This window comes from Eleutherodactylus coqui, chromosome 1, assembly GCF_035609145.1.
Source record: "Eleutherodactylus coqui strain aEleCoq1 chromosome 1, aEleCoq1.hap1, whole genome shotgun sequence".
Classification (NCBI taxonomy): domain Eukaryota; kingdom Metazoa; phylum Chordata; class Amphibia; order Anura; family Eleutherodactylidae; genus Eleutherodactylus; species Eleutherodactylus coqui.
In genome coordinates, this window is record NC_089837.1 from 387,645,190 (window position 1) to 387,671,817 (window position 26,628).

The 26,628-nt window shown below is 46.5% G+C and overlaps 1 protein-coding gene across 3 annotated transcripts in view; it reads right to left on the bottom strand.

The window, feature by feature from the left end:
- The window catches only part of TFDP1 (transcription factor Dp-1), an 88,802-nt gene that overhangs the window by 20,355 nt on the left and 41,819 nt on the right, over positions 1 to 26,628 (bottom strand). For all 3 annotated transcript variants that reach the window (XM_066579667.1, XM_066579666.1, XM_066579665.1), the window contains exons 5-7: positions 25,496 to 25,617; positions 20,573 to 20,738; positions 10,368 to 10,514 (exon numbers count right to left, since the gene is read on the bottom strand). In XM_066579667.1, coding sequence (XP_066435764.1) covers positions 10,368 to 10,514; positions 20,573 to 20,738; positions 25,496 to 25,617 — 435 coding nt within the window. The remainder of the gene's footprint in view (positions 1 to 10,367; positions 10,515 to 20,572; positions 20,739 to 25,495; positions 25,618 to 26,628) is intronic.

Here is a 26,628-nt window from a genome sequence, read left to right on the forward strand (position 1 = left end):
ATACCAGTTCTAGTGATCAGTCAAAGTCCCAGCAGTCAAAACGTCCACCAACAAAGCATTTATCACCTATCGTGTATATAAGTAACATATGTGGTGGTTCTGTGACGCAAAGCAGAGGCTTTCGAGCTCAGGTAGAAAAAAACCTGCAAAGTGCCATCGACTTTTAGTCAGCAAGTGCGAGTCAAATAGAGTTATCATGAGTCTTGTGATTCTTAAATATTTGGACTTGTTTTTCCACTACAGAGAACCTATGTGTTTAAAAAAAAAAAAAAAAAAAAAAAAAAAAAAAAAGACGGCACTTCAGGTTATACCATTAATATTTTACCCAATTACTTCTCCTTTGTTAAAGCTGATTTACATACAACGATTAAAGCTCAAAATTTGTCCAAACGGCGGCTTTTGAGCAATAGCTGTTGCGTGTAAATATGTGCCCATCGTGCACTCTTCGTTTATTGCTGAGTTCAGCACAGCATAAAAGCAGTCATGCCTGATAAGAGGGACAGGCATGCTGTGTTCTCCATGGGCAGCGCTGATAGCATCATATGCATCCTGCTGCCCGTGGCAGAACAAAAGTGATGTATTTGGAGAACAGACCACCCGCTGTTCTCTAAATACAGGCAAATGAAGCTAGTTAGCTACTAATAGGCCGATTAGCCCATTGGTTCCTAATGCAAAATGATCGCTAAAAACGGTCAGCTTCTGACTAATTTTAGGCAATCATCTTTGCGTGTAAATGGACCTTTGGTGGCCATCAATTACCAGTACTGATAGCAGTAGACGCGATGAATCAGAAAGCATAGCAGTTTTCAGTCAATTTTTAAACATACACCATTTCTTATCTGGCAAATCTTGTAGTGTGCTCTCACTCATGCGTTTATGGTTGAGGATTTGTCTACAGACATGGTCATAAGACAAGGAGCTGAAAATGAAAACTGAAGTCCCCATTATACAAAGTTTCTGGATTCAAATGCAAGTCTTTCCAAAAACGACTGTTCAACACTGAAGAAATACTTTGAGGATTTCCCCTACAAATATTTTTAGTGTAAGCTACTAGTAGGTACATTACAAGAATCGCGGCCCATCTGAGGCCTTCAGTCTTCTGTCATGGAGATGCCATGGGTTTGCGGTAGATCCACATGACAATTAGTCCCACTTTATTAAAAGGGGCCAGATCCGTGGCATTTCCGCCTGCTACCGTATATACCGGCGTATAAGACGACTTTTGAACCCCGAAAAATCTGCTCTGAAGTCGGGGGTCGTCTTATGCGCCGGTAATACAAAAAAAAAAAGTGTAAAAAAAAAAAAAATCATTACTCACCTCCCCCGGCGTTCTGTCGTGCTCCGGCAGGATGTCGCTCGCTCCTCGTCCCCGGCGCAGCATTGCTTTCTGAATGCGGGGCTTGAAATCCCCGCTTCCAGAAAGCTAATACACACGCCGTCAGCCGGTACAGCTATTCAATGACAGCATTGAATGGCTGTGATTGGCTAAAACACACGTGGCTTCAGCCAATCACACTATTCAATGACATCATTAAATGGCTGTGATTGGCTGAAGGCGCACGTGTGTTAGCAATCACACCCATTCAATGATGTCATTGAATAGTGTAATTGGCTGAAGCCACGTGTGTTTTAGCCAATCACAGCCATTCAATGATGTCATTGAATGGATGTAACTGGCTGACGGCGTGTGTATTAGCTTTCTGGAGGCGGGGATTTCAAGCCCCGCATTCAGAAAGCAATGCTGCGCCGGGGACGAGGAGCGAGCGACATCCTGCCGGAGCGCGACAGAACGCCGGGGGAGGTGAGTACTGATTTCTTTTTTTTCTCCACTGTAATACCGGCGTATAAGGTGACAGTTGGGGGGTCGTCTTATACGCCCCGTCGCCTTATACGCCGGTATATACGGTACTTCTTATCTCACTGGCGTTAAAAGGTCAGCTGGATAAACGCCAGTTCACATGCATGGGATGCCGATTGTTATCAAAATTTACAAGTATTCTGGCACAGAGCCTGTGTAAAAATGTGGAAGCACTGCCTGAAGAATCATCTAAAAAAAAGATGTTCAACATTTGACCGCTTCATGTCATACACACAACACGCAAGTGGGAAAGAGACCCTGCTGCTGTATGCACGGCAATTGAACTAATATCTAGTGCAGTGTACTATGCCTAAGTAGTGCAGTATACAGTGCTGTAAAGACACATTTGCCCTGCACTCGATTTCATTTCATCACTTGGGGATTTTAGTTAACTGTAAATTCAACTAGAGCAACTAATGTCAGGCAGCTGCTGGCAAGGCAAATAGGATCATGGGGTGCGTCAAAAGAGGGCATGGGGCACATGACGAACATTTTTCTTCCTCTTTACAAATCACTGGTCAGATCACACATGGAATAATGTGTACAGGTTTTGGGCACTGATATTTAATGACAGTGCTTGAGCGTGTTCAAAGATGGGCAACTAAGTTAATAAATAGACTGGGTGGACTACAATACCCTGAGAGGTTATTAAAATTGTGGCTATTTTTTTTTTTTTTTCTTTTTTCTAAACTAAGACGGCTGAGGGGGTGACCTAGTAACCATGCATAAAAAGGGCTTCACTGAGTGTCTACTTTCCTTCTAAAACATAACCTTTATTAACCGGGTTTCATCCCCGGTCTACCATCAAGGCTGGGAATGCCGTCTGTTATTTTGTTGCTTTGAACAGGGGCTTGTTTGTTTGGGTTGGAGGTTATTTCTCTCCTGAACCTTATGCCTATTTTCAATGGGGCTGACCATTGCATCGTCCCCTGACTTTCACTTGAATATTTATAATTTTCTCTAGATTCACTCAGTACCTTTTTGATAGCTTTTAATCAAGGATTCCTGATGAGGCTGCACTACTACAGCTGAAACGTGTAGAACCAATCAACTGAAGCATTTACTAGTTAGCTTATCCATCTCATTTTTTTCACTTGTTGGATAAGAGCTTTGTATTCTAAGTGAGAGATTTTCACTCGGCATAAAATTTCCCTAATGCATCCTTTTGGGATATATATTGGCTATTGAGCCAATCATTTATGCTGTTACTGTAGATACAAGCGTAGTACTTTTTGGACGCTTGTGTCCTCGTTTTTTGTGTTCGTGTTTGTTCACTTCCTATAGCCGTGGGCTGGTTTTATTTTATTTTGATCTAATAAAGGTTATGTTTTAGAAGGAAAGTAGACACTCAGTGAGGCCCTTTTCAGACCTTAAGTCTCCTGTTACAGTAATAACTATGTATAAATTTATCAGGGGACAATAAAGCACTCTCCCATAATCTACTTATACCCAGGACTGCGACTAATAAGGGGGCACACTTTACGTCTAGAAGAAAGTAAGTTTCTATAGCAGAAGAATGGGGTTCTTTACTGTAAAAGCAGCGAGACTATGGAACCCTCTTGCCTGAGGATGTGTTGATGGCAAACTCACTAAAAGATTCAAGAGGGGCCTGGACACACACCTATGTTCATGTATTTTTTCATAAATTTGTCACGTTTACAGGTTTCTGATTACCCAATTTTAAGGTAGAGAGAACAAAACAAAATGATCACTTTACTGACACTAATTAATGATTTATTCAAAAACTTACATTACCCATGTGAAAATAACTGTTCACCTAATTGGCTGCACTACTCTTGGCAGTAGCAACTGCAAATATTTCCAAGAACTTCTGATGAGGAATGAACTGCCCGTTCAAGGTCTTGTCACACCATGTCAACAGGTTTCAAGTTAGGACTGATCTGACAACTCCAAAAGCTTAACTTTGTTTCTGAATAGAGATGAGCGAACGTACTCGTTTCGAGTAATTACTCGATCGAGCACCACGATTTTCAAGTACTTCTGTACTCGGGTGAAAAGACTCGGGGGGAGGCGTGGCGGCGCGGGGCGTAGCAACGGGGAACAGGGGGGAGCCCTCTCTCTCTCCCCCTCACTCCCCACTGCAACCCCCCACTCACCCACGGCGCCCCCGAATCTTTTCGCCCGAGTACAGAAGTACTCGAAAATCAGGGTACTTGGGCGAAAAAGGGGCGTTGCCGAGTACGCTCGCTCATCTCTATTTCTGAACCATTCAGCGGTGGACTTGCTTATGCAATTTGGATCATTGTCCTGCTGCACGACCCAACTGTTCGAGCTTTAGGTCACAAACTAATAGGCGGACATTATCCTTCAGGAATTTCTGATAGAGGGCAGAATTAATTGTTCCATTAATTAGGTCATCAAGGTCCAGCAGAAGCAATGCAGCCCCAGACCACCACTTACACTTTGTATGACTATCTGTATGATCTTGTGGATATTGTGTGATAAGCCTTTGTGGTTTTTCTGGTCAGCAGTGATTTGCACCTTGCAACTCTCCCACTGCATTATAGAATAATGCATATTTGACCTTAATGGGGGCAAGCCAGGTCTGCAGTTCTATAGATGCTTGTCTAGGTTCTTTGACAACTCATCCAAGAGGTCACAATGTCCTCTTGGAGAAATTTTGATAGGACAGCCGCTCTTGGAGAGGTATTCCACTGCTGCAATGTTTCTCCATTTGGGGAGAATTGTTCTCACTGTGGAATGCCAGAGTCCAAAAGCAATACTAATAGTCTCCAGACTGGTAGATTACAATGACCGTTTTGCATTTTTAACCCTTTAAAATTTGATCTCATGTGCCGCTTTGGGCGGCCCTTCTAGCCTGCTTCACATTGCCGTATGTGGTCTATTTAAGTGATGCTTAGATTTAGCAGGAGGGGCAGTAATTCTTCTGGGTGGGACAAGTAAAACTGAACCCAAATGTCAACTGGATTTGATTAACTGGTTAATTTAGTGGGCAAGGGTTTGGTTTTTTTTAAACACAAGACTATAACAGGTTGTCCCAGCGATTATTCCTGTGCTTAGTGGATGGAGGTGGAGCAGGCTAGAGATCGTTCCCGGCTGCCTGCATTCACAGTAAACAGGCAGTCAGTCGTTCATAAATGAACAGCTGCCTGTTTACATGGGCCAATTATCATCAAGTTATTATGTATGCATAATCTGAATGACGAGCCATAAAACAACAATTTAGGGTGCTTCTACATTGGGCAACAGATGCCCGACAGATCATCTAAGTGATATTAGTTTGAACTTTTACATAGGACCGAGCATCACTAGTTTTTTGAGGCAGAGCGGGACAGGGATCATTTTGGCCCGCCTGCCTCAATTCATAGTTAGACAGTTTATAAGTGTCAGTGGGTGCTGTGTCCCCCAATGAAAGAGGCAAGAAAGATTTTACAGCAAGTATAAAAGTTTTGTTTTGTCTGCATTATCAAGGGACACAGTTGAAGACCATGGGACATTCCAGAGCAGTCCCTCAAGGATGGGAAAATTACAGAAGGACATATGCAGTCACTTTACAGCCATTTGTAAATCTCTTCGACCAAGAGACGTCTGAGGATGCAAAAAATTTTGCACCTGGTAAAACTTTGAAAAGATGCGCAAAGAGGTCCATATAGTGGCCTTGCACACCTGCATAATGGAAGCCCCACTGTGTACCTGGATGAGGCACCCATTGCCCGAGTAGAATGCGCCAGAACACAGAATGGAAAAGTTTTGCTTTTAGCACAGTATGCTTTTGTCACAGTTGATCGGATCCAGCGAGAAGTGACTACCTTGGACGCTGCAAGACCATATCGTGGGCCATCAAGAATCACGACTAGAAAGTCAGGATGTCGAAAGATGCAGTCTGAGAAAGGTAAATGTATTAGGCTTACACGAGATTCAGTTTGTCTATCTGCAGTTCATCCGAGAAAACACGCTCTTCAGAAAGTGCAGGCAGAACAAGGTCTACACTGATGTGGAATGCCACCACCACCAGCACAGGTAGGAAGGAAGGCACAGGGCCACTTTGTCCTGTTAAAAGACTGCGAATGGAGGTTTAAAAAAATTTTGATAAGACTGCGCTCCTGTAAAGATGTATTCCAGTGTACAAGGAAAACAGAAAAGAATGATTAAAAAGGTAGATAGAACATACACACACCAAAAGTCTAATTCAGCTTTATTCGGATGAGTCAAGTTACTGGATTCCTCTTCTTTGGGGATAGGGAGAGCATCAGCCAAAAACCTAGAGTAAACTTGTACCGCGGTTGTGGAGATATAGTGTGTAAAGAAAAACTGCACTTCTAGGTAAATGTAAAGAAATTAATATAGTGATACAGGAACAAGTCTGGGAGTACTTCTGTGAGGAGACTGCTTGTCTAAGGCAGAACTCCTCAAGTCCAAGTTTGCTTGTGATAACCTTTCATTAGGCACCCATGACGCAGGTAGTTGGTTTAAAAATTCTTTATTCCAAAAGATTGTAGGTCAGGGAAGATCCTTCCGATAGCTATGCAACCCGTTTCAGAGGTGTAACTACCTCCTTTTTCAAGCAATTACCAGTGTTTTGGCAGACATAGCTGTGAGCTCAGACACGTCGGATCCATGTGTCCGCTACCAAGGTGGTCACCTTCCAGGCCAACAAAGAAGCTATAACTTCACTTAACGGTTCTAATGCATGAAACTGCAATACATCCAGTACGAGATTACAACCCCAAGGGGAGATAGATGAACAATATGGAAAAGCGACATTAGCGACCCACTGAAGAAGTACAGAACGCATACTATGAGGCTAGTAGACACAGGTTCTGCAAATATTCAGGTTCTCAAGACCTCACCGTCAGAAAGGCCACAAAGTTAAATGAAGCACAAGGCAAATTCAAGTGGAAGAGCGGCCCTGTAAGAGAATATCTTCTTAAAGAGGGAAGCATCACGGAAAGTCGATGAGCAGGGAGTCCTTCCATCTTAGTGGGAATGGGGTAAAGACGTACAAAAATTGGAATTCTGTCCACGGAACTACTAAAGCATTTACTGCTTGAGCTTGGGGGTCCTGAGACCTGGCCACAAAGATTGTATCACAAGAAAAATATTTTAGACCAGCAGCACTTGGCAAAATATTATGTATGAAGAGAAGATCCACCATGGAAAAATGAGATGAAAAAAAAGCATACCTTTATTAAATATCCCAGACAGACGTCCGTCTGTCTGGGATCTGTAATAAAGGTATGCTTTTTTCATCTCATTTTTCCATGGTGGATCTTCTCTTCATACATAATATTTTGCCAAGTGCTGCTGGTCTAAAATATTTTTTCTTGTGATACATGTTTTGGTGAGCCCATTGAAAAGTCTGGACTCAGACCTAGCGTGCACGGCTCAATCTATCTCCTGCATCCCCACCTGTGGTGACCTGCATACAGGAGTGCTGCTGCATCTTCTAATTATTCTGGCGACAAAGATTGGCAAGCTTACGAGTGATTCTGGTAGCCATGAGGTCAACGTCCGTATGACCCCACCTTCTACAAAACCCACTCAAGTCTTCGGGATGTAGTTCCCATTCTCCCAGGTTGAATGTCTCTGCTGAGGAAGTCTGCTATCCAGTTGTCTACTCCTCTGGTATGTGGACTGCCAATAGAGCTGAAGGATGATCTTTAGCCCACGTCAACATCTTCGCTGTTTTCTCCATAACCTTGGTGCTGCGAGGCCCGTTTTTAAGATTTATGTACACAACGGCTGTCAAATTGTCTGTTTGGACCAGCATTGGTAGTTCTATTACCTAAAGTGTGAAGTGATGAAGGGACAGGGGGATAAGCCAAAGTTCCAACACAACAGTTGCTTGGTCTCCTTTTTGGACCAAATTGCTTGCGACGAGCGAATCTTCAGAGTGCTCCACTCAGCCGTAACGGCTGGCATCCATTGTGAGTAGCAGCCACTGGAGGGTCAGAAAGTAACAGCCCACATGGATCCGCTGGAACTCCAGACACCAAAACACGAAACGGTCAATGCCCAGAGGTAGTCAGATCTTCCAATCGAGGGAGGTCACAGACTTGTCCAATTTCAAGACAATGGTCCACTGGAAAGGCCACGTGTGAAATTGGCAGAAAGGAATCACCTTGAAAGAAGCAACCATCAACCCCAGCACCCTCATGCAGTGGGGAGTAGTCAAAGGATAAAGTTTGAAAAGAACATACGTTTCTGGAGTAGTAGTATTTTTGGCAACAGCGATATTACATAAGCTTGATTCCTGTCCTAGTATAGATCCAGAAAACTCAGCAGTTGTAATGTGAGAAAAGATTTGGGATGGTCGATAATCCACCCCAACCTAGGCAGCATGTTCAGAGTGATATGGAAGCTCTTCAGGTTGGCCAACAGGGTCAGGGCTTTTCTCATGTCATTGTCAAGATAGGGAATGGCCACCATCTCCTTGGCATGGAGAATAGCCATCACTGACGCCAGAACCTTAGTGAGAACTTAAAGAGACTGTTGCCAAACTAAATGGAAGTCCCCTGAACCGATAGGAAATTCAACTGGCTGGCGAAGCGGAGAGATCGCTGAAGCGCTTGGCAGATGGGTACATGAAGGTAAGCATCATTGATGTTGATGGATGACAAACTCCTTCGGTTCCATGGACGCAATGACAAATCTTAGTGACTTCATGAGAAAATGTCAGATTTTTACATGCTAATTAAGCTTCTTCAGATCCACAACTCATCTGAAAGAGCAATCCTTCTTGGGTACCACAAAAAGATTTGAATAGAAACTTGCAAGACACTGAGAATGAGGCACACGAACTAGAAAGCCTAGAAAGGACATATTGTCTACTGCCCTAAGAAAGGCTTTGTCTTTTGAAGGAGACCTTGCAATTCTGTAACTGAAAAATCTGGTGGTGGAGCAGAAACGTCTATAGCATAACTTGAAGACACAACTTCTTGAATCTAAGCGTCTGAAACATGGGTTAACGATTTATTGGCCAGCATAAAAAAGGGCCCTACTGTGTAATTTGTTTTCCACAAGTGCCCAGATAGGGATTTCTCCTTCAATAAATGAAATTTAAAAACTGCATTTTGTGCTAAATTGGGTGAACTTTAAAAGTATTTTTGTGAACAGAATCATTCAAGTGTGACAAACATAGTAATTCTATGTACACTATATAATCTATTAAATAAAATGCACACACACACACACAAAACTTTCGCACAATAAACCCCCCTTTTTCGGGGTAAAAAAAAGAAGTTTTTGCACCGCTGCTTTCAAAGAACCATAACTTGATTTTACCATGGATACAGTTGTGCAAGAGCTTTTTGCTTAACAAACTAAGTTTTATTGTTATAACTTTGGGGTACATATGACTTTATGGTCACGAATTGCTTTTTTGGGGAGTTAAAAGGAACAAAAGAAAAAAAAAAATTTTTTTTTTGTGTTTTTGCCTACCGTGATAAAAAACCGTATTCAATTACTTTCATGGATCGTTACAGATGCACAATTTTACGTTTGTTATTTTTATGACCCTTTTTAGGGTCTCTGTATGGGACTTGAACTTGGAATCCCATAATCACTCAGATAGTACACGGTAGTATATTTACACTGCTGTGTATTATCACTATTCTTTATAATTCCAAGCAATGGCAGACCTGGAAGCCATTGTCAGGTACTGTATTTTTCGCTTTATAGGACGCACCGGATGATAAGAGGCACCCCTGTTTTAGAGCAGGAAAATAGGGACAGTGCAGGGATAGTGCCGGGCGATGGAGGAGCAGAGCTCTGAAACAGCGGAACCCCGTGTCACAGTGGCGCTTCTTCAGCAGGAGAAAGGAAAAAAGGAGATTGGTGGAGGCGGAGAAGTAGAAGCAGTTCCCACCAATGCTCACCCCCAATCAGCGGCATGTATGGGAGGCAGCGGGGAGGAGAGAAAACTGTTAAGTGATTGGACTTTTGTTTACGCGATCGGGAGTTTCTTCGCATGACCATGATTTGGTTAGCGATGACACTCGATGATTTTCGGTACATATAAGACGACTTTATAAGACAGTGATTTTTTCACACACCCCCCTTTAGGGAGGAGAAAAGTGCATCTTATACTGCAAAAAATACGGTAAGTTACAGCCGGCTTCTGCTGATGTATGGCATTTTGTGCATCACTTAACATCCATGTTACATCATGGAAGTGAAGAGGCGAGAAAAGGCTAAAAGGCCAGCCCTTTTTGTTTCGTCACCTCTCTTATTTTTCCTGCTTCATCCCTGTTTTTGCTGTCAACAAAGCCGTATGAAAAAGTATTTATGCAAGATAAGTTGCATCTTTTAATACCAGTCTATGCACCATAGAAAGTACTGAAAAACTTTGCAAATTTTTTATTAAAAACTTTCTTTTGTAGTCCCACTAAGAAATTTGAACATGTGATTGATTATATAATACGCTGCAATACTTCTGTGCTGCAGTGTACTGTACCAGCCACCCCCTCCAAGAAAAAAATAAATAAAAATTGACATCCTTAAGTAATTCTAGACAGACAAGACATACCTCTAAATTTTGACATTCCTGAGCAGAGTTTGTTGGTAAACCAATCCACTTTATTTCCTTTTTTTCTTTAGAAATAATGTTCATAGCCATAAGCACATTTAAGGCATCATATACACGACGTCTTATGTTCTTCTGGTCATATGCTTGCTGTTAATGAGAGAGCAAATACATCAAAAGTTCTGTGACCAAATTACAACAGGACATTATCAATGAAAAGCAAATAGCCATTACTGGTTGGACAACTGTGAGCAGGCCTCTAACATTTATGAAGAATTTGAATACATTTTCTTGACACCTTTAGTTAGTTTGGACCAGATTAGAGTTGGTTGTAATATATATATATATATATATATATATATATATATATATATATATATATATATATATATATATATGAATAAAAGCTGGCTACACGTTAAGATGTTGGGCAGACAAAAGAACAGATTCAAATAAAATCCAATCAAGGGGAGCTATGCCTTCTGTTACACCTCTTGCTCAGCTGCAATGAGTGGAGGGGCAGAGATCAGGTAATTGCTCAGGGTCCTGAGCCGCAGGTCCCCGTCGATGAACTATTGATGACCTATCCTGAGGATGGGTCATCAATAGTGAACGTGGTAATAAAAAAAAAACAAAAAAAAAACACATACTATTCCTTTAAGCTAGTTTGTGTATTCCATATTAATAGAGATGAGCGAGCATACTCGTCCGAGCTTGACGCTCGTTCGAGTATTAGGGTGCTCGAGATACTCGTTACTCGAGACGAGCACCACGCGGTACTCGTCTCGATTAAACGAGCACTGACCATTGAATTCATGAATGGGTGTGTGACTACTGCCTCTGATTGGCTCAGCGGGACCAATCAGATGAGAGGCAGCAGTCACACACCCATTCATAAATTCATGAATGGGTGTTCGAGTGGAATCTGCCTCTGATTGGTCAGGCTGTGACCAATTAGAGGCAGCTCATTCAGCAGGCGGGGATTTTAAATCCCCGGCTGCTAAAAATACTACTCACAGCTGTTCAGAGCAGTTCAGGAGGACTGCCGCCGGCCGCGCTGAACTCCGTCTGCCGGGACCAGGTGAGTATATATATATATATATATATATATATATATATATATATATATATTTTTTTTTTTTTTTATTTATTTATTTTTTTACACATTTCTGGATGAATTGCAGGGAAGGGCTTATATATTTAAGCCCTTCCCGACAAGTCATCCCGCGATCGCCGGCAGCCCATTGCTTTCAATGGAGCCAGCTGTATTGCCGGCTCTATTTAATTCAATGGGCTAACATCGTTCTTCTCTGCCACAGCTGTTACAGCTGTGGCAGAGGAGAACAATCTTTATGCTGACAGTGGGGGGGGGGGGGGGGGTGTCTCACTCTTGCCACTATTGTGGCTTAATAGTCGGACCTGGGAAGTGGAGATGCAGCCCAACATGTAGCCCCTCGCCTGCCCTATCCGTTTCTGTGTCGTTCCCATCACTTTCTTGAATTTCCAAGGTTTTCACAAATGAAAACCTTAGCGAGCATCGGCGATATACAAAAATGCTCGAGTCGCCCATTGACTTCAATGGGGTTCGTTACTCGAAACGAACTCTCGAGCATCACTGAAAGTTCGACTCGAGTAACGAGCACCCGAGCATTTTGGTGCTCGCTCAGCTCTACATATTAACCTACCGGTATTAATGTGCTACTTGGAAGAAACCCACAGAAGTAAAAGGGAGAACATGCAAACTCCATGCAGTAGTTGCTCTCTGTGATTGGGAGCTGCACCTACAATTACCAGCTCCTAAGCAATCCTAAGGCTGAGAACCCAAAAAAACATCACAGTTGAAACTTTAATATGACTAAATCTGGGTCAAGTAATTCTCTGCGAGCAAAACACATCAATGCAATTAAAAGTGTATTTGCCTTGATTGCCTGTTTAGCTTACAGTTCCTATAGTGTACTCAAGTGTTGAGAAACATTACGTTTTCAGGAGTTCAGACATCGTTAAAAGGATTCACTGCTTACTGGGCAACATCCCTTGAGTGTAGTAAAAAAACTGAGCAGTTCTTACCTCTCTTCCACCACTACAGCCCCGCTGTGGTCCTAATGCCTGTTGGGACCACTGCCACCAGAGGTTGCAGGAGTTACCATTCGGCTCTCCTGCCATTGTGGTGCTCAGGGCATTAGAACCAATGCCAGGAGAAAGAGCGGTGATGTCAGCTGTCACAACAGATACCAGGACCACGGTGAGGCCGCAGTTCTGGATCCCACCAGCAAAGGTGGTGCAAGTACTGCTCAGTCTGTTTTTTTCTTACAGTGAGCGCTATTGAAGGGATGCTGTCCAGTACTGGACAACCCCTTTAAGCCCTTAATGACATGGCCTATTTTGGCGTTGAGGACCAAGCGATTTTTGGTATTTTTCCATCTCCATTTTTCAAAAGCCATAACTTTATTTTTCCGTCGACGCGACCTTATAAGGGCTTGTTTTTTGCGTGGCGAGCTGTAGTTTTTATCGGTGCCACTTTTGGGTACATAGGCTATATCGTAAAACTTTTATTATTTTTTTTATGATAACAGGGAGAGAAAACGCATCAATTCTGACATAGTTTTTTTTTACAGCGTTAAACATGCAGCATAAATGACAAAAAAATTTTCTACAGGTTGGTACGGTTACAACGATACAAAAATGCTTAGATATTTTTTTAGGTTTTTACACTTTTTTGCAATAAAACCCCTTTTTTTTGGAAAAAATTTTTTCTCCATAGTTGCAATCAAAGTCCTGTAACTTTTTTATTTTTCTATGTATGGAGCTCTATAAGGCCTTATTTTTTGCGAGACGAGCTGTAGTTTTTGTTGGTTCCATTTTGGGGAATGTACGGCCTTTTTGATCACTTTTATTGCATTTTTTGGGAGGCAAAATGCTAAAAACAGATATTTTGGTATAACCTACCGTAAAATCTCTTTCTCGTCGCGTTCATTGGGGGCCACAGCCTAGACCATGGGATATAGCCACTGCCCTAAGAGGCGACACTAAGCAAAAAAGTGTTAGTTCCTCCCCGCTGGCTATATCCCCCCTGCAGGCACTCAGCTAATTAGTCTGTCTGCAAGCAGTAGGAAGCCAGTGGGAGTACATTTATACATATTGTGTTATATACATACCAAACATAAATCTGGCGTAATTCTTTGCCACCAAAAAAATGACCGAAGAACAGAGAGTTCCGGCAACCGCCTAAATAATAAGGGGTGGGTGCTGTGGCCCCCAATGAACGCGACGAGAAAGATTTTACGGTAAGTTATACCAAAAATATCTGTTTCTCGTCCGTATCATTGGGGGCCACAGCCTAGACCATGGGACGTTCACAAGCAGTCCCGAAAAAAAACATATATTGGGTGGGCACTGCACGTGCGGTCAAACGACTGCCGCCTGCAAGATTTTCCGTCCAAGAGCGGCGTCGGATGATGCGGCTATGTGGACTCTATAAAACTTTGAAAATGTATGTACGGAAGTCCAGGTGGCTGCCTTACACACCTGGAGGGCTGAGGCTCCGTGACGGACTGCCCAGGAGGCCCCCACCGCCCGTGTGGAGTGGGCCGTAACCCGAAATGGTGGCGAGCGTCCCGAGGCTCGATATGCTTCCGTTATCAGGGACCTTATCCATTTTGATAGGGTGATTTTTGAGGCTGCTAGGCCCCTTCGGGTCCCCTCCGGAATAATGAAGAGGGAGTCGGTCTTGCGGAAGTCCCTTGTTCTCTTCACATAGGTTCTCAGCGCCCTTACTACATCCAGGTGGTGCAGTAGTTTTTCCTTTTTGTGTACTGGATTTGGACAAAAGGAGGGCAAAACGATTTCCTCATTAATATGAAACTGAGAGACTACTTTTGGTAAAAACTCGGGTGATGGTCTTAGTACCACTTTGTCCTGGTGGAAGGCCATATATGGTGTTTGTATAGACAATGCCACTAGTTCTGAGACCCTCTGGATCGATGTGATAGCGACGAGGAATGCCACCTTCCAGGTTAGTAATCGCATAGAGATTTCCTTGAGCGGCTCAAACGGCTGGTCCGTAATAGTGTCTAACACGAGATTGAGCTCCCAAGTTTGGACCGGAGGCTTAAACGGGGGTGTTGTATGGGCAACTCCTTGCAGGAAAGTCCGTACTGCCATCCTGTTTGCAATTGGTCTTTGGAACAGTACCGTTAGTGCTGACACCTGGCCCCTCAGCGATCCTACCCTTAATCCTACTTCAAGGCCTGATTGTAGGAATGCAAGAATTCTGGACACCGAAAATTGCATTGGTTGTAAACGCCTCTCCTCGCACCAGTTGAAGAAGCGCTTCCAGACTCTATAGTAGATTGCTGACGAGGCTGCTTTTCTGGCTCGTATCATTGTCTGGATGACATTCTCCGCATAACCTTTCCTTCTCAACACCTCGGTCTCAACGGCCAGGCCGTCAAATGTAGCGACCTGGAATCCGGGTGAACAAAAGGCCCCTGGGATAGTAGGTCTCTTCGCTCCGGAAGGTGCCACGGTGTGTCGACCAGCATTTCTATGATGGCCGCATACCAGCTCCTTCTTGGCCAATTTGGTGCTACCAATATTGCTGGTCGCCCTTCCTGCTTGATTTTTCCCAGGATCCTCGGTATGAGCGGGATTGGCGGGAATACGTATAGGAGTTTGTACTCCCTCCACGGAATTGTCAGGGCATAGGTTGCCGCTGCCTGTGGGTCCCGGGCTCGGGACACAAATGGGTGTATCTTGCAGTTTAACCGTGACGCCATGAGGTCCACATCTGGTGTGCCCCATTTCAGGCATATCGTTTGAAAGATTTCTGGATGCAGGCCCCATTCGCCGGGGTCTATCCTTTCCCGGCTTAGGTAATCCGCCATCCAGTTTTCTACTCCGGGGATGTACACCGCGGATATTGAGCTTAGATGCCTCTCTGCCCATGTCAGTATGGCTGCCACCTCGCTCATTACCGACGAGCTCCGTGTCCCACCTTGCCGGTTGATATAGGCCACCGCTGTGGTGTTGTCTGTCTGGATGCGTACGCTTTTTCTCTCGAGACTGGGCCCGAAGTGTCGGAGCGTCTGGTAGATGGCTCGCAGTTCTAGAATGTTTATGTGAAGCCTTGCCTCTCTTTGTGACCACACTCCTTGAACCGATTGGTCCCTCAGTGTTCCGCCCCAACCCGAAAGGCTGGCGTCCGTCGTCACTACTGTCCATTGCCTGGGGCCCAACGGTCGCCCTGCCTGAAGCCTGCCAGGTCTCAGCCACCATTTCAGTGACCCTCGGACCTGAGGGGTTATCTGGATCTGCCGTTCCAGGGTCAGCCGGGACCCATTCCAGCGTGACAGTATCAGGTGTTGTAACATCCTTGATCGGAACTGAGCGAAGGGGATTGCCTCGAATGCTGCCACCATCTGGCCCAGGATAGCCATGCAGTATCTGATGGTCAGTGGTTTCCCCTGCCTTAGGGACCGGACGCCCTGCCGGAGCTTGTGTGCTTTTGCTTTAGGTAGCAGGATCCGGTGGAGGCTGGAGTCGAATATCATGCCCAGAAATTGCAAACGTTGCGTTGGTATTAGGCATGACTTTTCGTGGTTCACTATCCAGCCGAATTCTTGTAGGGTTTTTATCGTGACGTTCAGGCTCCTGACGTTGTCTTCCCACGATGGTGCTTTTATTAGTATGTCGTCTAGGTATGGAATAGCCGCTATACCTTCCGCATGAACTAGCGCCATCACTGCTGCTAGTACCTTCGTGAAAACTCTTGGTGACGTCGACAGGCCGAATGGCAGCGCCGTAAACTGAAAGTGCCTTCCCTGTGTTTCGAAGCGGAGGAATTTCTGATGTGTTTCCCGAATTGGGATATGATGGTAGGTGTCCTTGATATCTATCGAGGACAGAAATTCCCCCGGCTGCATGGATGTTATCACGGACTTGACCGACTCCATCCGGAAAGGTTTTGTCCTGACGAATCGATTCAACCTCCTTAAGTCCAGGACCGGTCTCACTCTGCCGTCCTTTTTGGGTACTAGAAAAAGGTTCGAGTAGAACCCCTGCCTCTCCTGGGCTCCTGGCACCGGTTTCACAACCCCTTGTGCCAGTAGGTTCTGTACTGCTTGTTGTAGGTTGGCTACCCCTTCCGGAGTGGACGGCACTCTGGACTTGCAGAAAAAATTCCGTGGGAGGGTCGTGAATTCGATTGAGTACCCGGATGTCACAATCTCCTGTACCCACTTGTCGTTCACGCGCCTCCCCCATGTCTCCCAAAATTGGGAGAGTCTGCCCCCCACCCAGGTGACACTGGGTGGGGGCAGTGTCTCATGCCACGCTTTTTGGTCCCGCCATTTTCGATGTTCCGGGTCGGGATCGCCACGTCTGTTTTGTTTTAAATGAGGGGCCCCTCTTTGACTCTGCAGGGGTTCTTGCAGAGTGGGACCACTGCCCCGCCCCTGGGCGGGATGGAAAGCGCCGAAAGGGCCTAAAAAACGGCTTCTTTTTTAATGGGGCCTTCTCCTTTCTTGCCGCCATTTGCGGTAGTGACGTGCTTTTGCCGCCTGTGGCGTCCTTTATCATGTCATCCAGTTTGGGGCCGAATAGCCTGTCTCCTTCAAACGGCAATTTCGTTAGCGCTATCTTGGACGCTGTATCCGCTGACCAGCTCTTCAGCCAGAGTGCTCTCCTTGTCGCTACCGATGCGGCGGACGCCCGGGCCACAAACTTGGCTGCGTCAAGCTGAGCTGTGCATACAAACTTATTTGCCTGTATGATATTATCTGTCAGCTCGAGCAACTCACTTGGTGGAGCGCCTGCTATGATGTCTTTTCGTAATTGTTTGGCCCAGGCTGTGGACGCCTTACTGACCCATGCAGCCGCAAATATCGGTTGCAAGGCTGTGCCTGTGGCTTGAAACACTGTTTTTGCCAAGGTGTCCAGCTTCCTGTCTTGCGGGTTAGCTAGCGTCGCTACTTCGGCTGTTGGCAATGCTGTGCTCCTAGCTAGTCGTGACACGGGTGGGTCGACTACTGGAGGTACCGCCCAACCCCTTTTCAAGCCCCCTGGGAACGGGTAAGTAATCTCCCAAGTTTTCCCGGGTTGCCTGAATTTTTTATCCGGGTTCTGCCACTCCTTGTTAAGGGCTTCCGAGAAATCCGGGTGGTCCGGAAAGACCTGTCATGATTTCCTCTGTCGTCTAAACGACACCGTGGACGGGGCCGTCTCTACTGTTTCCTCCGTAACCTGGAGGGTTTCCCTTACTGATATTACCAGGCTATCCATTAGGCTGGCTAGGCGTGACACTTGTTCTTCGTCTAGTTCAGACACTGACGAGGCACCAGAGCGGTCGTAATCTTCCGACCAGCTGCCCTCACCTGCCGTTTGGGCCGTGTCATGGGATGCCCGAGAGCAAGACGCTCGTGGGGACTCATGGTGAGCCCGGGCCTGTCTTGTAGAATACCGGGATCGCGACGAGTGCCTTGATCTATGGTACGTATGCACAGATTCCCTGGAGCCGCGAGAGCCGCGAGAGTCCCCGGACCGCCTGGACCTGGGGGACCTATCTGACCTCCTGGTGCGTCGTGATCTCCGGGGGGAGTCCTCGCTACTGCGGGACCTCCTTCTCTTGCGTGTCTTCCCTCGTGCGTATTCCGAGGAGGACGCGTCGGAGCTGAGCTCTAACCGGCGTAAAATTGCCGCAGAGGATGAGGCCAGGCCGGAAACAGCAGCGGCCAGGGACCTTGCCCATTGGGGCTCGGGCCCTGGCTCCACAGGGGCGGCGGGGGGCACCGGAGTCCCTGGGAGAGCGCGTGCCGTGGTACATCCCGCGCAGCGGGGGTCGGTTTGACCGTACGCAAATTTAACGCTGCATGTAGAGCAAGCGTAGTGCTTCACCCTCCCCTTGGCCGGGCTGGAACCCTCTGATCTGGGGTCAGACATGGTAACACAACACAATTTGCAACTGGTGGGTACCGTTTACAGAAATGCCTGCAGGGGGGGGGGGGGGGGGCGAGGGGAGAACACCGCAAAGTGCCGCCTTGGGCAAGGCTTACCCGGTCTAGCAGCTGTTTGTGCGGTTCCCCCGGTCCAGCTGGAGCCTCTGGTCCTGACGTCTGAATGTTGTCGGGAGTCGACGCGGGTACACACACCCGATCTCTAGCGTTGGTGACCCGGCAGGCGTTGTGGCAGGGACTTGCTGCGGCGTTGTCACTGCTGCTGGTGCCCGGGACAGGAGGTGCTGCTGCTGTCCGGATGCTTCTCCGCAGCAGAGGGACACTGCAGGGCTGGATGGCTGGACGGCTGCTGCTCAGACGGGCTGCTGCTCAGACGGGCTGCTGCTCAGACGGGCTGCTGCTCAGACGGGCTGCTGCTCAGACGGGCTGCTGCTCAGACGGGCTGCTGCTCAGACGGGCTGCTGCTCAGACGGGCTGCTGCTCAGACGGGCTGCTGCTCAGACGGGCTGCTGCTCAGACGGGCTGCTGCTCAGACGGGCTGCTGCTCAGACGGGCTGCTGCTCAGACGGGCTGCTGCTCAGACGGGCTGCTGCTCAGACGGGCTGCTGCTCAGAAGGGCTGCTGCTCAGAAGGGCTGCTGCTCAGAAGGGCTGCTGCTCAGAAGGGCTGCTGCTCAGAAGGGCTGCTGCTCAGAAGGGCTGCTGTGGGCTCGGAGAGCTGCACAGTGCCGGGCTCAGGCGTGCAGGCAAGCCAACACGATGTGCTGCAGAGAGCGGCCATTCCTCTTTCTGGCTGCCCTTTTTAAGCTTGCCACGGTTTGCCAGGCGCCCCGGCGTCCTGACCTGCCCTGCTTCTATCCCTGCCAAGGGAGAACTGCCGCCGCTGCTGCCTCTGCCGTCCTGGAGTAGCCAGGTAAGCTGAGTCTGCTGCTGCCGCCGCTGCCAGTAGGGAGTCCCGAGTGGCTGTTTCATGGTTGCTCTCCATGTGGGGTCCCAGGTGGAATGCTGCCCTTGCCGCTAGTCCCAAAACGGGGTGTTGTCCTGGGAGCCACAGCCTGTCCATGCGTCGACTGCTCCAGCAGTGCTGCCCCCTACGCGTCACCGTCAGACAGTGCGCTACTCCAGGGAGGGGGAGCCCTATGGCTGGCGGGTAACCGACTCAGATGCGCATTGCATGGTCGGGCCCCTTTTTCTTCTCTGGGCGAGACGCCGCAGTAGTGGTGGAGACACCCCCTGCCTGCGTCTCCCCCGGGAGGCCAGTAAAGCCAGGGAAAAGCCCCGACTCCCCGGATTCCCGCGAATAGCTCTTTCCACGTCTGCCTCCTAGCAGACACTAAGCTAAAGACTAATTAGCTGAGTGCCTGCAGGGGGGATATAGCCAGCGGGGAGGAGCTAACACTTTTTTGCTTAGTGTCGCCTCCTAGGGCAGTGGCTATATCCCATGGTCTAGGCTGTGGCCCCCAATGATATGGACGAGAAATTAGCATTTTGCCTCTGTTTTTTAGCGTTTTTTGTTCCGCTTTTTGCAGTACAAAATAAAAAAAAAGAGTGTTCAACTTTGTGTTCACGTCGTTACGGACACGTCAATACCCAATATGTGGGGTTTTAATTTTTTTTTAACCTTTTTTTATGCTATTAGAAAAAGCATAAAAAAAGGGTTTTTTTAACTTTTTTTTTTTTACATTTTTCTTTTCTTTTACACTATTTGAGTCCCTCTGAGGGACTTGCAGCACTATGCCTATGATTGCTGTCATAAGGCATGGCAGGGTTACTGCTCTGCCATGCTGTATCGCTTATACAGCGATCATAGGCATAGGCAATACAGGACGCCAGTGTCTGGCGTCCTGTTGCCATGGTGACAGGCCAGGCTCTCGCGATGACATCACGAGTGCCGGCCGGAGACACAAAGGGAGTGCGCTACCTGTGTGGGGTTAACAGCAGGGGGCGCATCTCCGATGCCCCCCCGCTGCGGGATAGTGCAGGATCATATGTGATCTCGCGCTATCCCCAGGACGTACCGTTACGTCCTGTTGCGGGAAGTACCAGGCTCCAAGGACGTACCGGTACATCCTGGGGCGGGAAGGGGTTAATAATTAGGAACACTGCTTCCATCCAAACACATCTTGACATTAGAGACATTCTAACTAAACATTATACTTGACTATATAACTTCTAGAAGTTGCAGGAAGAATGGCCATTCAGGATACATGTTCTGTTGTGGCAAAATAAGGAAAAATCTCAGGCTCAACTGTCGACTTACCGATTCATTAGGCGATATGTGGTTATCAGCTGAACTAAATTCTGCTACCAGTTCATCAGCCACCTCATTGTAAGACGTTGTGCCCTTTTTCTGTACCTTTTCACAAACCTTCATGGAAAAATGACGTAAGCCCTTGCCATTTTTCTCTCCTTTTTTATTCCTTTTCCTATTTAAAAAAAAACAGAACAGAGAACAAAGAGTAAATATGGCTACATTCAAAAATAGTGTATAGTGCAGGGGATCCAAAGCCTCCGAATGTAGAGGAGATCCGTGTAATATCTAACAAACCAATATCTCTCGTCTGAGAGACGATTTGTCATCAAAACCACGAGGTTTGCTGTCATAGCGTGGGAAAAAGCTATTCTCCTAGCCCAAGCAGTACTAAGAAATGTTTAACAAGGTTTAATTAAACAATCTCGTTAATGCTCATGATCAGAGCTAGCTCTGACTGCATCTGTTAGCTGTTGAAAACAATTGACACTTCGGGTATAGAGTGGATTCTGTTCCCAAACCCGCTTCATACACCCTCCACAACAGTAGGACATATATAGAAGTTATGTGGTCATGAAGATGTTACACAGAGCAGTATAGTCTGATGACAGTCTTTAAATCCATACCTTACACAATATAACTCATTGCTCACTTGACAGTCTTACTTGCCCAACTGCATACATGTGGGAGTGAGCAACGTTTTCTTGCTAAGACTATGTGCACTTTGCAGAAATATGTGGCTCAGCCAATCAATGCAGTGCTTGAAGAACCAATCACAGCCATCCCTTCGTGGAGGCAGAACTTATGAATCCTGTAACCAGGAAGTGATCTGGGTGTCAGTAAGGGTTGGAAGTGCTGACTCTCTCACACACAGATTGGGTAGTCCCACTGTCGTTAAAATAAGACATTCCCTGAAAATAAGCCTCAGCCCATCTTTTGGATCAAAGATTAATATACGATCCGGTCTTATTTTTAGGGAAACAATATAGCTTTTGAAGCTACAAGAACACGTGTAGGGCCATCTGGCGGTCGCAAATAAAAAAAATAAATAAAAAAAGGAGATCCCCACGGCTCCGACCAAATGCAATTGTGATCAGCGGAACGACAAAATTAAGGCTTTGTAGATATGGAAGGGCAACAGCACTTTAGAAAGGAAGGAGGGAACCGGACGCAGGACCACCTTATACTCGTGGAAGATAGAAGGGACATTTGGTCAACAAGGCTGCGAGCGTGAGAAAAAAAAAATTTTAATTAACAAATGGAAGGGACCACCACCAAAAAGGGCCACTAGACTCCTTGAGCCGAAGAAATGAACTAAAGGGTGTGTTGAAAACTGTATGGCATAGCCCAAGAAAATGACCCCCCAAACCTAAAGATTTGAGACATGAGCGAGTAGGTCTACCTGAATAAACAAAGTATTTCCCCTACCCTGGATATTTGGGTGGGGCCCATGCTTTAGATGGATTTGATAGAGGACGACTTGGAGGGCTGTGGTTGGAAAAACAATAGGTAATGTGGTTTAAATGAGGGCCTCTGCTCTTCCCGGGAAGATTAATTGTTCTCCCAGACCCAGTAGTTGGAGTGACAAAAGGAACAAAACTGAAGTCTTGTTTTGCATAGACCTTACATGGCTGGATTTATTCTTCAGTAGAGGAGACCTCTTACCACCAGTAGTTGCAGAGATAGTTCTGGTGCCAAAGAAGCATGATCTGACAAAAAGTAGACCTGTTAAGGATCTCTTAGAGCAGTGTTCCCAACTCCAGTCCTCAGGGACCACCAACAGGTTATGTTTCCAGGATTTCCTCAGTGTTGCACCGCTGATGTAATTATTGTCGGTGCTTCAGACATTGCACAGCTGCTCTAACCATAGGATATCCTGAAAACATGACCTGTTGGTGGTCCCTGAGGACTGGAGTTGGGGGACCCCTGCCTTAGAGAATGATTTTGCTACCCAGGATTTCGGCCACAAAGTTCTGAGTGTGGGTACTGAAGCTGCCGAGGTGTGAACCAAGACTCTGGTTGTATCCTGGGGTTGGATCAAGTCCTGATGGCAATGTGGAGGACTCCCTGGAATATGAAGGTCTAATTCCTTTCTTGAGTCTTCCACGGGACAGGTCATGTGTAGAGGACTTGCTTCAGTCAGACATGTCAGGGGACGGTAGACGGGTAGTGCGGTCCAACCAGTCTGGCAGCAGACGTTTTAGTAAGGTCAGATACTGCACAGGAGAGAGATTGTGTCTATTCAGGTTTAGAGTTGGAAGGGAGGGCTGACTGTAGGCGGTTTGATGGCAGAACTAGTCTGGAAGAGAACCTGAAGTGCCACTTGGTCTCTGCAAGGTGATTGAGTCAGCCAAGGAGTACTACTGATCTCAGCCTGCTGGAACCATTGTGGAGATCTTTGTGGGTGCTGCTGCTCTCACCCTGCTGAGAGTGGCCTGACTAGGCCTGAAGCGGGGGCCTAGATGTTCGTGTGTGGAAAGACGGTGGGTGCGGGGAAGGTTTAGGATAAATGCTAGATGATGGTGGTGGTAATGACAGGTGAGGGGGAAGGGGGTGGCATACTCTCCTACGTTAAAGGTATTTTTACCTTTCCACCACGGGGAAGACACAGCTCCAGAAGCTCCAGCCCTGTGCTCGCCTACCTTTAAATATGAAGGGACTAATCCAGGTCGCTGAGCCACTATAGCTAGCGGGTTAGGGTCAAAACAATGTTGACGGTGCGCCCCCTCTTTGCCTTCTGAGGTAGAGCCTGCAACAGACTGGTCAACTCCATTCTGTTCACCCTCCTTAGTGGGATAACAGGGAGAATCCAGTTAGCCCTGTATTCCCAGAGAGTCTGGAAGGTCACAGTTGAAGACCATTGAACAAAGATCTGCCTCCTATGGACAACTAAGCTAAAACGGATTCGTTTTGTGTCTGAAGGAGGAGTATAGCTGGCAGGAAGAGTCAACACTTTTTTTTGCTTAGTGTCCACCCCCTAGTGGCAGTAATTATACCCATGGTCTTCAGCTCTGTTTTCCAATGATACGGATGAGAAATGTCTTTTTCGACTTAACATACTATGGTTAATCAACTCTGGTCTTACTGCTCTATAACTGAACATGCCCACTACCTGCATGTCTTTCTAAGTGAAAACTTTTCAGTAAACAGATGCTAAAGAAAGCGGTTGTCTATAGTAGTCTTCCCAGCACACGCCATACATGTGCAACCTCTGAGATACGTTTTCTTGTGTAAGTAAATCCTGAAATACATCTTTTTTTTTAAATTTGCATTGTCAAATCTGCTGACAGCACCATGTAGGGCAAGGGCAATATACTTACCTTTCTGGAAGCTTGTATCATCAGAACTGAAAATCAGTCCTGGGATCTCCAAGTCAAGTGCCCTATCCACTGAGCTGCTAGTCTCTTGCACCTGTCAAATTGGAGCTATGAAGTAGCTTACTGGACAAAGCATTTCAAGAAGCCATGCTCCCAGGGCACTAGTAGTGGTGCAAGGAGTGTAATTAAAGGGATTGTCCGAGTTGTAATGTCTGGGTAGAATTCCTTCCTCATGCTCTAAAACAGACATATTCACCTTTCACCGCCCACGATGTGTCCCACGTTGGTGCTTGGTCCTCTGCACCTGTGTTGGTTTACAGGCTGCAGTCCCAACCTAATTTATGGGATGTCACAGGCATTGCAACCAAAAGCAGAGCTCAGTGATCGAGTGACGTCCTGTAAAAAGGCTAGGGCAAGCCTGCAAAGGTGACAAGGAGACCTGAAGCAGCGACAAGGTACACACGGGAAAACAAGAGGCGAGTATGTGTTTGTTATTTTAATGCATACAGAAGGGGTTTCCCTTTGTCAAGCCGTTTAAGGGCTCTTTCACACAGGCGCTACGATTTTCGGCCATCCACATAGCTTCCAAAAATCACATGAACGAGAAGCTGCCGCAACCAAGTCGCTGCTGCGTCTCCCGATTTCTCACCCATTCAGATGGCCAGGCTGCGACATATACACGCCATACCGTCGGCCAGGGGCAGAGAGTTCAGCTCTGCTAAACTCCCTCTCCCTTTCTTCCCGCCACTTGCCAGCTGCCAGCAAAGGGAGGGGGCGGGCACTTAGAGCTAGTACGCTAAACTGCCTCCCTCTCTCTGCCCCAGCCTATGGTAGCTGCCAGCAAGGAGAGGGACTTTAGCTACGTGAGCTGTTGCTAAATTCCCTCCCCCCTTCCCTTTTCTGATGGCTCTCATGGGCTCCCCTAAAGGAGTCTATGGGAACTGCAAGTGTATTCGCGCAAAAAAGTCCCGCAAAGTCTTGTCTTTTCCAGTTGCATGTAAAAGCAATGGAATGCACACTGTATGCGCCATCTTTCCCGGCTGGTTGATTTTTCGTGCCGGAAATATCGCCCATCTGAACAGATGAATTGGAATCCAATGCTTCAGAGTCGCGATTTTCGGTCAGCATTTTATCGCTGTAAAATAGTCAAAAATGTATTTTTATCAGCGATGCTGCAACTATAACAAGCTGTCCAAAAGGTATGCGCTAGCCCTAAACCTGCTGACACACTGCTCTAACGCCACAGCAGGTTCATTTATGGTGCAGATTTTTACCCCTTTCAATGAAGAGAGTGGATGTATCTTTTTTGTGACAGAAGGAGACCGCCTACACAATGAACAGGCTTCTTGTGTCACAGCAGATGCCTGCCGATGTTAAACCATAAAGACGACACCAAAGGCCTGTCCCTACATGACCCACCAGCTATGTCACTCCACCTCGTAGGAGTTACTAGAAATAATAAAAAGCGTCAAAAATTAGACTACAGTTTTTTAACAAAACTTTTGTTTCCAACGTTCCAAATTTACAACTACTCGCAAGGGAAAGCATTCTTTACTTACAAAAAGTACTTTCCTATGGGGGAAGGACACCAATACACCAAGAGCATTTAGCTTACCCAGCAGACCATGGAGAGGAGTCTGTCACCTGGTTCTGTGAAACAAAGTGCGCGTTTGGAGTATGAGGACTTCCTAATAAAATAGTATTTGGTACGGACTGTCTTTGTGGTGTGGTAATAACCTGTGATTGTAAGAAAAGAGTAAGGAGAATGTTACATATGCAATGTAGAAGGCAAAGTAGTATAATGTTCGCACCAAATATATAGTGACGGACAATTCCTTTATTAGGTATATAACTCCAAATGATGTCCTGAATTACAGATCGCATGCTGTTAAATAGGGATTCCAATACACCATATCAATCACACAGCTCATCTCCCGTTTTCAGGAGAAATTGAATTTCCTGACGAGCATGCTGCATGGCCAATTCATTTACCTAAAAGGGTCACTCTGGTAAAAATAATTTTTTCTCATGCTGTAGCCACCCCCCCCGTACATACTATTCAGCTAGGTATTCTCTTCAAGTGTCATGTGATCTCATTCTGACTACATGAGAAATACTTGGCTTTATGTTCTCTTAATCCCTGTGTGATTGACCCTAGCACACAAGCCCTTTAGAGGAGGACACAAACTACTACTATGGTTACTGATGAGGATTAGCGGCTCCTGTCACACAGCCATCATGGAGATAACAGTTCTTTCTCTTGACTGTATATTTATGGTCTATAGCTTATTTAGGTGAATGTAATCACAGTCAGGCCTCCTGCATGCGACATGCTGGATCCGACCCGGTGCCCGGCCCCTGTGACCCCACTCACTTGTCCAGATGCTTGTTTTTCGGTATTTCGGGAGCATCGGCCAGCGCGCATGCGCAGAACAGAAAGCTGCACCATTGCTAGGCGATGACACGGATCACGCAACCCTTTTGCAGTGCTCACTGCAGAAGGATCGCGGGACCGACAGCATTCATTGACTTCAATGGAAGCCACCGGTACAGAAAAGCACACAGAATGGAGCATGCTGCGACTTCTCTGCCACCAGCGGAAATTTCTACTCATGTGCAGGAAACAGTGGTTCTCTATAGGGGGCTATGGGCGGTATTTGCTGCGGAATCTGGGGGCAGCCGCTGGCCCCAGATTCCACAAATCACATCTGCCCGTGTGGAGGAACCCTTAGGCAGAGATTGTACAGT